The following is a 13,300-nucleotide window of genomic DNA, read 5'->3' as shown; positions in this document are numbered from 1 at the left end:
CGTAGAAGAAAAAAAATACCAAGTAAAATATCTGTGCTGTTTTTTTTACTTCTGATTGGGTGGGAAGCCTACAGAGATGGCCAGTGGGTCTCAGCATTTAAGCCAATCAAGATTCCACTCTTTTGTGAAACTCACCTGTCAATAATTTGCTTTGATTAGCAATAAGATCACATGACTTATGCTGCCTATCCAGATGCATTTAATCTAATGCAACGATCACCAGGATAGAAACAGTTAGCAGATCTAGCACTAACATTGAGACTATGGGGAGCCACATGCTCAAAACTGACCGCTTGTTTTAGATCTGTAAATTCTTTCAAAACTGCATGGGCCTTATAGGGAAACTTATTGATACACAGCATGGAATTTGTTGATTTCATTTGCAGCGCTCATGAATTTCTTAACAGTCTTGGCTCCATCGAGAACACATCTAGAAAGACTGCCGTTCTGTTTGACTGTGCATTCAGTATTAATCAAGTGGATTTGTGTTCATGGATAGTGAGGGAACTCCTGTGAACAAACACTGCTAGTTGTCAAGGGAACAAGGCAATCCAGATGCTGAGAGGTGCTTTTCTTGCATGACCAGATCTGCAGAAGCGCTCTCTGCTGGAGAAGGAGATGGAGGTGAAGTGTAAGAGCCCAGCAGATCTGAGAGGTCAGCTGGTCTGGAACGTGTCCAGGTGTGTGACACCAACTGCCCACCCCGTTAGTCCCACGTTGTTGTTAGTTCCACTAACATCAGATAAACCTGTTCCCCAAATCCCACCCTCGGTCACAATCCCTGCTCTCATCGCAATAATAGGTAAGTGTCTTAACACTGGAGCCAGTACATTTCTGCCTCAACATTTGACACTTTCAAATATATGGTCGAAAACAAAGTCAGCATCCCAGGGTAAATTCTGGAGGCTGTGCATGAGCATGTGGTATCGATGTGGCCTCTTGACTGGATCGTCTCTTTGCAGTGGTTCTGTGTGTGCTGCTGTGTGTGGTCTGTGCTCTGGCCGGAGTCTACGGGAGGAGACGGAGGAGGAAACAAGTGAGGCCTCAGCCGGAGATCAAAGAAGAAGAAGGTGAACCACAACCGCTGAACCCCCCGAGACAACCCTACCAGAAGTGCCCTGAGGAGATGATGAACTGGGACTTGGAGTGCGTCCGAAGAGTCCCTGGGACTGAAGTCAGAGCCAAGTCGGCCAACGCTGTGCTCTCCACCTCCCCGTTCTGTGGAGGAGGGAGAAGACGTCACGACATGGAAACTGAGACAGAGGGAACCTCACGTAAACCAACACCCACAGAGGAGAACAGCTCCGGAGAACAAGGAGAGGAATTAGGAGAAGATTCCGGAAACGTAACAGCTCAGGACACCGACGAGGAACTGAAAGCTCAGAGACGCCTGACTGACTTTATCAATGAAGGGACCCAGTACGATGATGGAGATGATGGAGTGTCACCTTCTGGAAACGGCAGCAGAACCATAACTAAAGCTACTGAAGACACAGAGACCATAACATACCTGTCCATAGGAACTGACCTGACCACACCAAAGACTGGCAAACCAAATGGTCTCCATGGAGAAAGCAGGGGTCCAAGAATACAGATCGGGAGGGCCATTGGCAGAGTCTCCACCTGGCCTCCCACCTCTAGCCAGTGGGAAGCCAGATGTGCAAATCAGGGGGAGGGGCTGAGCTCTTTTAATGTGCCTGAGCCTTTTCAAGACTCAGTCGTCAAAAGTGACGTCTTGTCAGAAGGTGGCACCATCATTGTCATGGAACCTGTTCCTAATTACATGCTATCACCCGAGGGCTACAGAGGGGACACAACTGTCGAGGAACGATCTGGAGAGCCTGTTGAGGAACCAGTTGAGGCTACTGTGAAGGAACCGGCTGAGGAATCTACTGAAGAACCTCTAGAGCCGGATTTTGAAACAGCTTCCTTAAATTATGATCCCGTTTCAGAAAATCTGGTCATCTCAATTCCAGATGCCACTGAACCACTAACTGGATCTGCCAAGCTACAGTCAGAACCAGCAAATTCTGCTGAGTTTCAAAGTGGGTCAGCAGAACTTCTATCAGATCGACCATATTCTACTGAACCTCTAATTGGATCTGCAGAGCTTCAATCAGAACCCCCAAATTCTACTGACCTTCCAAGTGGGTCAGCAGAACTGCTGTCAGAACCGTATTCAACTGAACCTCTACATGGATCATCTGAGCTTCAATCAGAACCTCCAAATTCTACTGAGCTTCCAAGTGGGTCAGCAGAACTGCTGTCAGAACCATATTCTACCAAACCTCTAATTGGATCTGCCGAGTTTCAGTCAGAGCCACCATATTCTACTGAACCCATCACTCCGGTTGCTGACCTTCAGTCTGAACCACCAGGGTCTACTGAACCTCCAGTGGAATATCGGCAATCTCAACTATGTCTGGTCAGCTTTGAGACAGCTTCTACTACTGAGTTTGACATCAGCCCAGATGGGGGTTCTCAATCCACCATTGCGCCCACTGAGCCAAAGTCAGAACCAATCACTGTGAGCGGGCCTTTATCTGGAAAGACACCAAGCCAAATCAGTAAAGCTGAGGAACTCCAGAACGTGTATGAGGACACCACAGGCCTGACAGAGAGTGGGGAAAAGCAGAAAACAACGTTTGAAACTCCCACAGGGAAAGAACCAGAGATCCAGGTGCTCGGTGGCAGCTCACAGTCTCCCCCTAGTGGTGGCTCCCCAAACGACGAGAATCTCCTGGCGAATAACGAGTACGTCTTCGTCGGACTGCTCCAGGAGGTGGTTCAGAACCGAGGACGCAGGACCCGGGAGAGATGGAGACAGACACACAAGAACCAACAACTCTACCGGCGCAAAGGACAGGACTTGAACTAGTTAGCAGAAGTGGAACTAGGTCATCTCTTTCTCAATTGACTTTAATGAGCATCTCGACTCTGTGCTGTGCCAGCAGATAGAAAGAACAGTGAGTTTTTTTAGTGTTTGATTTATGTGTTTGCTTGTGTTTTGATGTTTGTCTTGTGTTGGAGACGGGTCTTTCCTGGTGTAAATGGCTGGGTGTAACAAGACACATTAACCCATGTTTCTTGACAAAGGAGTGAATAACTCTACTTCATATTGATTCATTATAACCTGTACAATGACATAGATCAATCAAATGGCAATTTTTAGCAATATTTTTTTCTGACACTGAATAAATTCGTTTTGATTTTTCAATCTCAGGCGGCTGCATGCAGCATTTATTGATTCATAATTTATACATTGTCGAGAAGTACACCGACTCCTGTTAGAAATAGTACAAAATGGATCTGGTCTTTTTTTTTTTAACAAATAATTTAAAAAAATGATATCGTAAGGACGAACCGAACATTTTGATACACTGGAGGACATGCACAGTCCAATACAAATATACAGTATCAAACAATACCATTTAAAATTACGAGCAGGAAACAACAAAAAATCAACAAATAATCATGTAGTAGTCATGATGATTCACACCAGTTGTTTGGCTAACTGTACAAAAACATCTGATTTTAGCGAGCTTTATCTAAAAACATGCTTTTTGTGTCAGCATGCCCTTATATTATAGTATGACCTTCGTTGACAACAAACGGTTTGAATGAATGCTGCTTCCTAAATGCCCTGTGGGTTGAAGACCCTGTACACCAATCCAAAGCTTCCGTAGGTGCCAGTCTTCATCTGGTGTAAACTGCCCCTCCGAAGGGCTTGGCTCGTTGTGGAACAGTTGCACACAGTTCTGTACTTCAGCAGATCATCCAGGGAGACGTGGTCTCCACTACATCGCCCTTTACACAAACAAATGGCACATACAATACAAAACACAATTCGGTTTACAATGGCACATCGTTTAACTTACAACTAGGATTCCATGTAACCCAGGTGACTTGTGTCTGGGCCATCCCGGATCCAAGCTGTGGCTGTTGCTATTGTGTCTTGAGCAATACTATCTGTCTTTATTGTATAGTTCACAATTAAAGGGTCATGCTATAATGCTCTAGAAAAGCCCACAGAGTTTAGTGCAAAAGTAGTTCAAGTCCTGTTTCATCAATACATATAGCAAAACAATGCCAACACTGTGCAAGTGAATATTTACAGTGATGACGTCATACATGTTAGTAAGCAAACAATATTCTAATAATGATATTACAAACATATCTTAACTCAACATTGAAACACCATAATAATATCGTCAACATTTTTGTAAAGATAGGGGAATCTCTTACACTAACAGAAAATGTGATCATAATAACATACTTTAAACTCAATATTTATGGAACTGAACAGTTATGGTACAATAGTCATGTACCTTCCCACTGATTATGTAATGAAATGAGTGATGTGTTGGCCATGAGAAAAGTTTAGTCAAAGATATCAAAAGAACAGCGTGCAAAACATTTGTGGTTTAACTCCACAGTATGATACATTTTCTCTCGATAATCTCTATTTACTATTTACTCTTGATTTACAGTCTCACAGATGAAGCTTTGTTGTGAATGCCCACAACCGTGAACGTTAATTTAATGACCCTTGAAGTCGTCGACATTTTTAAGGATGAACAGTTTGTGCTCATAGCAAAAAGTTGATCAACATTATGAGGGAAGCAGGGTCTTGCTCAGGTTGGGAGTTTGAGGGTTAAGGGTTAGAGGGTTTTGGTGAAGGAGTTAGAGGGTTAAGGGTTAGAGGGTTTTGGTGAAGGAGTTAGAGGGTTAAGGGTTAGAGGGTTTTGGTGAAGGAGTTAGAGGGTTAAGGGTTAGAGGGTTTTGGTGAAGGAGTTAGAGGGTTAAGGGTTAGAGGGTTTTGGTGAAGGAGTTAGAGGGTTAAGGGTTAGAGGGTTTTGGTGAAGGAGTTAGAGGGTTAAGGGTTAGAGGGTTTTGGTGAAGGAGTTAGAGGGTTAAGGGTTAGAGGGTTTTGGTGAAGGAGTTAGAGGGTTAAGGGTTAGAGGGTTTTGGTGAAGGAGTTAGAGGGTTAAGGATTAGAGGCCCTTTCCGGCAGCCTCCTTACAATAGCAGCTCAGTTAAACATCCTCTGGGGTAGGGGGGTGTAGGGAGAGGAGCTGGGGAGGGCAATGGAGGGAGTGGGGGATGGAGGGAGAGGTGCCCCCCCCCCCCCCCCCCCCCCCCTCCGTCTAATGACATGGTGAGGTCTTAGAGGTGGGTCTCGTCTCTGCTCTCGGTGCCAAACTCATGCTTGCTCCTGCTGCTGCTGGACTGGCCGGCAGGCGCCGGGCTGCTGGGCTCATCTGGCACATGAGCCAATGGGTCAGACCGGATGATGTACCTGGAGGAGGAAGAGAGAGCAAGGCTCTTCATGTATATCCCATTACTAAGGTCTGGTAGGTCATCCTACATCATACAGTTTATAACTATAACTGTCGGGTAGGTGATCCTATATCACATCCAATGGCAGGGTTGGTAGGTGATCCTGTATCCTATCCTATAACTGTCCAGTAGGTGATCTTGTATCCTATCCTATAACTGTCCGGTAGGGCGATCCTATATCACATCCTAACAGGTCTGGTAGGTGATCCTATATCACATCCTAACAGGTCTGGTAGGTGATCCTATATCATATCCTAACAGGTCTGGTAGGTGATCCTATATCACATCCTAACAGGTCTGGTAGGTGATCCTATATCACATCCTAACAGGTCTGGTAGGTGATCCAATATCACATCCTATAATAGATCTGGTAGGTGATCCTATATCCCATCCTAACAGGTTTGGTAGGTGATCCTATATCCCATCCTAACAGGTCTGGTAGGTAATCCTATATCACATCCTAACAGGTCTGGTAGGTGATTCTATATCACATCCTAACAGGTCTGGTAGGTGATCCTATATCACATCCTAACAGGTCTGGTAGGTGATCCTATATCCCATCCTAACAGGTCTGGTAGGGAGGTCCTGTATCACATCCTAACAGGTCTGGTAGGTGATCCTATATCCCATACTAACAGGTCTGGTAGGGAGGTCCTGTATCACATCCTAACAGGTCTGGTAGGTGATCCTATATCACATCCTAACAGGTCTGGTAGGTGATCCTATATCCCATCCTAACAGGTCTGGTAGGGAGGTCCTGTATCACATCCTAACAGGTCTGGTAGGTGATCCTATATCCCATCCTAACAGGTCTGGTAGGGAGGTCCTGTATCACTGGCACGTACACTACATCGTTGAGCTCCAGCATGGTGTCGGGCGGAGGGTTGATCAGCACGTAGGACAGAGTGTTCTGATGATCGTTCATCTCATCTGGAACAGAGGGGAGAGAGGGGACCTTCACAGCATCTCTGCAGCGATGACACACTCCATTAAGCCTCAAATGTACCATTAGACAACTGGAAGGATGTGATTTACAGTGGCTTCCTTTCCTGCAGCTCAAAGACTGTTTGGAAAAATAACTCATTTACATACTGTTACTGTCACATGTCCTCTTGTCTCTTCAAGTACGTTATGAAATCAAATATTTTGTTGTTGTCCCCAAGTTGCTTTGACTGGAAGGGTGGTGTGTGTGTGTGTGTGTGTGTGGGGGTGGGGTTCTCCAGAAACCCACCTGATTGCACCACTTAAAATGGCAGGCCGGTTGAAAGAGAGAAAAAGTCTAACTGTTACTACCAGGGCGAGGCTTGTTCAGAGGTAGGCCCATGCTGCCACACACGCAACCATGCGCCCACACTCCAAACCCACATGCAGACCCGAGTCCGCACGGTCGCTTCTGGCACATTCCAGGGTCGAACAGGAACGCCCAGATCGCCGGCGACAGGAAACGACGTCACCAGGAGCCAGGTTGCCATGCCAACACAGTCGCAGCCCCCGCCACTCAGGAGTTGACCACACCCACAGACAGAGAGAGGGCATGCTCGGGCAGACGCCCCACGCACAGGGCCAAACCACACCAGAGTGAAGCAAAACCCTGATGGTAGTGTAAGGGTTAGGGTTATCCCTTGGTAGCGTAAAGGTTTGGGTTATCTCTTGTTAGTGTAAAGGTTTGGGTTATCCCTTGGTAGTGTAAGGGTCACCCATTGGTTTTCTTAAGAGTTAGGGTTAGCAATTTCTTAAGTGTGGAAGGGCTCTAGTTCTGAGCTGATATACCAGTGTACCAGATAAAACTGTGGACACATCTACTCACCCCAGGGGTTTCTATATTTGGAAAATGTTTTACATTGTAGATGTTTATTCTTTTTTTTTGTGTTGCCTTGAATGAGTATGTGTCCAACTATTATACTGTATTGAATGTATACTATATGTTACTTGACTGTATAAAATGTATAAATCACTTATGTACACACTTCACTGTACTGTGTATGCCTACATATAAATAATGGCACGATGACCCTCCAACCATGGATAACATGGGTAATCATAACCTTGTGAACACACACGTATTGTTTCTGCTCCACTCTGCCCCCCCCCCCAGCACCCTGCAAAATAATCCAACACCCTGCAGCAGCAAAACACTCCGCTGACATCATCAGGGAGCGCCAACGCCAGTCAACACAATGCAGAGAAACAGAGAGAGAGAAATGTATCTGGACAGCGCGAGAGGCAGAAAGACACGTGTATATATTATATATAAATATATAGAAAGAGAGACAGACAGAAAGAGCGAGAGGCTGCTGGTTTGCCGTTCAGCCAGAACACAGTCATGCAGTAGTGAGGGATGGTCGTGTCACCAGCTAACCTGACGGCCTGGTCTCCTCTCTACTCTCTGTAATGCCCTGCAACTCTAAGCAAGTCAGCACGGTTAAACCTCCACAGGCTACACTAAGGGTTACATTCAATGACACTTTGGCTCCATCTTTGTAAATAAACAAAACAGATAGGTTAAATGGAAATATCTGTAAATGATCAATAACATAAAATATCTGTAAATTATCCATAAAATGGTTTCATAATAACCTGCAACCACCCCCTTTCCCTGCCAAATCCTCCCCCAAAACATCGTTCGCAAGAGGTAACAATATTCTGACATAGATGACATCCAAACAGACTTCACGCCACCGTGTCAAACAGAGACACCACTTAGTAAATGTGTCGCACGCTGTAGTAGTAGTAAGAGTTACCTTGTAAATATCCTAGATTTACTCGATTCATGACATCACTCGCTGTTAGATTAGCAACATCCTCTACAGGATAGAGAGAGAGAGAGAGAGAGAAAGAAATAAAGACAGAAAGAAAAAGAAGGAGAGAAAGAAACAAAGAGAACGAAAGAGAGAAAGAGAGCGAGAAAGAAAGGGTCAGGCAAGAAGTGCAGAAGCATTTCTTAAGCTCGTGCAGTTCCAGTCAGATAACAAAACTGATTTATTGCGTGAGAATCAAAGCCATTATCTTTGAACTATTTTCGGATCAAAAGCGAAAGCAAGGGGTGTAATGCTGGGTAACAACTGAAAGATGCAGGTGGAAAGTGCTACACTGATTCTACATGCAGTCTGATAATGCTACATGCAGTCTGCTTTCAAAGCAAACTTTCCAGGGCTATGTGGTTCATGCCATGCATTGTAGTGACTTGGTTATGCACATCAGAAAGGTTTGGTGTTTTATTTTGGTAGAATGGGGATGTTCACATGAGACAGTAGGCAATGAGATTACAGTTAAGGTGTGAGATGTTATGAGGCAAATCCAGAAACTACAACTCTATTTGAACGGATGAATCCCTGTCAAAACAAGAGTCGTATGCTCAAATGTTCAAATCAACAAAGCAAATGTTCTAATAATACTATTCCATAGTATTATAATAGTTTCAGCGATGAACACCACAAACACTCCATTTTAACCCCCCCGATTAACGTGACCCCACGAAAAAAAGATGAAAATGCATATCCACGGTTCATTCTGTCGATACAAAGACACGCCACAAACACCCCACACTCATGAACCCACTACACCCCCCCCCCCCCCAGCCTGTCTGGGAGCCCTCACCATATCCCACGGTGGGCAGACCCAGGTGCTTCATGCGGTTCTTCACCAGCTCCGACAGCTCCTGGCGCTCCGAGCGCCGGTAGAGGTTGAGCCGCTGCTGGGAGATGCGCTCGGTCCGGCTGGGGGGCTTGGCGCTCTTGCGGCTCAGGCGGCGAGCCCACTGCAGGCTCTTCTTCCGGAGGAGCGGGTGCTCCGACTGGTCGCTGGCCGAGGAGCTCCTGTGGCGGGGCCTCTCCTTCCAGGACCCCTGGCGGTCGGGGCCCCTGCGCTCGTCGCCGTCTTCGATGTTGATGGACACCTGAGACTAGGGGCAGATGGGGGGAGAAGGGTTCATAACAAGGTGTGTTTGTGTGTGTGTCACCAAAACAGGACCAGGAATCCATTCACACCAGATCACATCAAGAAGGAATTCATGACTCAAACCAGAGGCTTTGAAGCTTCAAAGAAAAAAAACTGCAGCTTTATCTTTGTGAGGCAAACCTTGGGTGAATGACAGGTACTAATGATGTACGAGGGTGCCATCTTACCTGTGGGTAACTATCCTTGAACTGAGAAGGACAGACAGGAAGCCACACAGACAGGAAGCCAGACAGACAGGAAGCCAGACAGATAGGTAGACAGACAGACAGACAGACAGACAGACCAAACACACACAGAAGCACAATAAAGGATGGAGGGCAAACAAAACAAGCGTTAACATTCCAAACAGCACTGACCAGTTTTGAGAATAGTAAATACACCATTTACTTCACATGGTCAAGAAGCGCAATGGTATAAGCAGTAAATAAGCCTGTGGTGTCATCACTCAAATGACCAAGAGGGGAGGTGGCAGATGTGTGATTCTGACATTTATTATGTCACTAGATCCAGCATGATGATGACATGAATCCTGGTATAACCATGACAACACTATATGAGTAACGCCAGAGAAGCAACAAGTAAGGAATGTTGTGGTTGGGAGAGGAGAGAGAATAATAGTAGGGGAGGACGATTTTAAGTAGCGGAGGAGATGATGGAAGGAAGGAGGAAGGAAGGACAGAAGGGAGGAGGGAATGAAGGAGGTAGGAAGGAAGGAAGGAAGGAAGGGAAGAGGGAAGGAAGGAAGGTTGGAGGAACAGTCTCACCTCAGAGGACGAGAACATGTGGGACTCAGTGCGGTAAATGCCTATAGGAATCTCAGCACTGGAGGAGCACAGCTTCTGGAACAGTCTGCCGTACGTCCGGATCCACAGGTCCTCCTCTGTCACCTTCACCTGAGGAAGGAACAGGAGCTCGCTACACCAACACCCACAACTGTCCCTTCATCCACTCACACACTAAACCAGCATACATGCTGGGTACTGTATGGTAGCCAGCTAGCTGAAGCTTGACTCACTGCACACAGGTATCCAGATCCAGGTGTGGTGTCCAGCCCCAGTAGTAGTCTGGCTATAGCAATCATATAGTCCTTCACAAAAGACTGTCAAAACAATAAACATAAATCAACATGAAACCTTTTTATAGAGGTGTGTCACCTGGTAGTACAAAGTATCTATCCTGAACACCTGGTAGAGCGGAGTATCTATACCGAACACCTGGTAGAGCAGAGTATCTATACTGAACACCTGGTAGAGCAGAGTACCTATACTGAACACCTGGTAGAGCAGAGTATCTATACTGAACACATACCTGGTAGAGCAGTGTATCTATACTGAACACCTGGTAGAGCAGAGTACACCTGGTAGAGTAGAGTATCTATACTGAACACCTGGTAGAGCAGAGTACCTATACTGAACACCTGGTAGAGCAGAGTACCTATACTGAACACCTGGTAGAGCAGAGTACCTATACTGAACACCTGGTAGAGCAGAGTACCTATATTGAACACCTGGTAGAGCAGAGTACCTATACTGAACACCTGGTAGAGCAGAGTACCTATACTGAACACCTGGTAGAGCAGAGTACCTATACTGAACACCTGGTAGAGCAGAGTACCTATACTGAACACCTGGTAGAGCAGAGTACCTATACTGAACACCTGGTAGAGCAGAGTACCTATACTGAACACCTGGTAGAGCAGAGTAGCTATACTGAACACCTGGTAGAGCAGAGTACCTATACTGAACACCTGGTAGAGCAGAGTACCTATACTGAACACCTGGTAGAGCAAAGTATCTAACAACACATACCTGGTAGAGCAGAGTGTCCAGCATACTGATACTGAACACCCGGCCTGCAGCAAACGGCAGACGAAACATAAATGCCAGGTTGGAACCCTTATCACGCTCTATCTGCAGAAAGAGAGAGAGAGAAAGAGGGGTACAGAGAAAGAGAGACAGAGAGAGTCATAGAGAAAGGGACCGATAGATGGATAGAGAAAAAGGGAGACAGGTAAAGAGAGAGCGAGAGAGATTAAACCCCACAAACTCTGGTCACCCTGTCTCCCAGCCTCAGACACTCAGAGAAGGGAACATGGAGGGCTGCAGGACCCTGGGGAGCTCCTCACCTTCTCCAGCTTGGACAGAGCCAGGGAGTAGCAGTCTTTGGCTCTGAACTGCATGAACCTCATGTTCGAGGGATGGGTCAGCTCTGTGATGATGCTGAGACTGGGGAACAATCTGTGGACACAGAGATGGAGGGGCGGAGAGAGAGAGAGAAGGAGTGAGAAAGAGAACAAGAGGGAGATAAAGAGGGAGAGTGTGTGTGTGTGTGTGTGTGTGAGTGAGAGAGTGAGAGAGAGAGAGAGAGAGGTAGGGAGGGAAGCGAGGGAGTTTGAGAGTGAGCGAGAACGCGACCGAAGCGAAAAGAAAGGGAGGGGGAGAGAGAGAGAATGAGAGAAAGAGAGGGAGAAAGATAATGAGAAATGAAAGAAAGAGAATGGATGAAGGGAAGGAGAGAGAGAGAGAGAGAGAGAGAGAGAGAGAGAGAGAGAGAGAGAGAGAGAGAGAGAGAGAGAGAGAGAGAGAGAGAGAGAGAGAGAGAGAACAGCAGACAGATTGAACGCTTCGGGCTCGCTGGCAACCCTCGTACCCATGATGCATAGCTTTCATTCCAGCCTACTTGATTACGGAAAAAGACGGCGGCTGTTTACGACGCGTGCTTCCCGAGGCCGTCCTCTGTTGAATTCTTGAGTCCGTTTAGTGAATATCAAGCTGCTCTGTTAAGTAAAGGGAGGCTGAGCTCTCCAGGGGAGAGAGGACACGAGGGCGGCGGATTCCCCGAGGCACCTGAACATGGTCTGAACGTTGACGATGGTCTTGGCGTCGGCCATGTAGTCCTCCTCAGCGCTCATCGTGCTCTCCTTGTCCACCACCACCAGGTTGTCAGCGTAGATGATGCCACACTGCAGCAGGTTGTCCAGGCTACGCACACGCGCCAAACACACACAGGCGTAAACACACACGCACGCCTGCACATAGTATGATCCGACAATAGACACTTCTGTCTGCAATTCAGTGCAGATGTAATGGATTCGAGTGCCGAGGTTGAGATATTATATAACGGCTATTTATAGATGGAATGGCCTCAAAACGAATAAACCTACTTATCGATGGTTCCAGCCATGAAGTAGACCATGGGGAAGCAGCAGATGGCCTCCAGGAAATGGTTGTCTGGCCTGGGAGAAACAGGAAGCAGGGGCTGCTAATTACTGTGAAACATTAGCAATTAGGCTACGTACATTATCACATAAAGCTGTTCTCATCTGGAAAATCTTCATGCTTGTGTCACAGACATGGAGGTATGTCTTCCAATGTTACGTTTTTATGGTCTAGTTCCAAGATGAAGAGGTCTTCAGAATTTGAAACCTTTTGACCAAATATCTGCCAGCAATTACAACCCATGTGCTCTATAATGACAAAGTTATCATGTAATGTTATTTGCACACACAATCACATAAACTGTCAATCCAATCTATCTTTATCTACATAGATCTACCTATATATCCAGATTATGTACAAATCTCAATCCATTATTGCATGACATTAGACCCATTATGGATCTTCCACACGACATAATCAGATCAACATAACCATAACTGATATTGGATCCAGGCTTTCATCCAGACCGACAGAAACACCCATATTATCATCCATACCAGACATCCATCCAGACAGGACAGGACGGGACAGGACGGGTCTTACGGGTAGTCCAACAGCAGCACGAGGGGGTTCAGCTCCTTCCTGGGGCGGTAGTAGGCCCTCAGGGGCACGATGAAGTTGTACAGGCCGTTCCCGGCCGTCTCGGCGGACACGATGATCAGCTTGTTCTTGAAGCCGTAGGCCTTGGCGTCCTCAAAGCTGTTGTGCTTGCAGCCCTGAGTGCAAACACAGTTACCCGTCAGTGAGCCCCCATGAGAATCCTTGCCGTTACTGTGTTTACTCTC

General features: G+C 46.5%; 2 protein-coding genes across 2 annotated transcripts in view; one reads left to right on the top strand and one right to left on the bottom strand.

Annotated features, from left to right (window-relative positions):
* The first annotated feature begins 253 nt into the window (after positions 1–253).
* On the top strand, positions 254–3,210 carry LOC134011883 (uncharacterized). Its single transcript, XM_062451393.1, has 2 exons — positions 254–802; positions 963–3,210. The coding sequence occupies exons 1-2, from the start codon at positions 619–621 to the stop codon at positions 2,876–2,878; spliced, it is 2,100 nt and encodes a 699-aa protein (XP_062307377.1). The 5' UTR covers positions 254–618; the 3' UTR covers positions 2,879–3,210.
* Positions 3,211–4,936: 1,726 nt separating this feature from the next.
* The window catches only part of LOC134011882 (potassium channel subfamily T member 1-like), a 36,788-nt gene continuing 28,424 nt past the window's right edge, over positions 4,937–13,300 (bottom strand). Inside the window, 10 exon segments of the mRNA XM_062451392.1 lie at positions 4,937–5,299; positions 6,186–6,270; positions 8,938–9,241; positions 10,062–10,190; positions 10,313–10,396; positions 11,106–11,207; positions 11,423–11,534; positions 12,144–12,278; positions 12,461–12,532; positions 13,059–13,231. Of these exon segments, the coding sequence (XP_062307376.1) occupies positions 5,167–5,299; positions 6,186–6,270; positions 8,938–9,241; positions 10,062–10,190; positions 10,313–10,396; positions 11,106–11,207; positions 11,423–11,534; positions 12,144–12,278; positions 12,461–12,532; positions 13,059–13,231 (1,329 nt within the window). The 3' untranslated portion in view covers positions 4,937–5,166.

The sequence above is a fragment of the Osmerus eperlanus genome, chromosome 25, assembly GCF_963692335.1.
Source record: "Osmerus eperlanus chromosome 25, fOsmEpe2.1, whole genome shotgun sequence".
Classification (NCBI taxonomy): Eukaryota; Metazoa; Chordata; class Actinopteri; order Osmeriformes; family Osmeridae; genus Osmerus; species Osmerus eperlanus.
This window is presented reverse-complemented; position numbering and strand designations above follow the sequence as displayed.

Excerpts from the sequence above, each read along its gene's own strand:
- LOC134011883 (XM_062451393.1), top strand. The coding sequence starts at position 619 with ATGGAGGTGAAGTGTAAGAGCCCAGCAGATCTGAGAGGTCAGCTGGTC. Across the intron at positions 803-962 it reads TGCTCTCATCGCAATAATAG|TGGTTCTGTGTGTGCTGCTG; the intron begins GTAAGTGTCTTA and ends GTCTCTTTGCAG.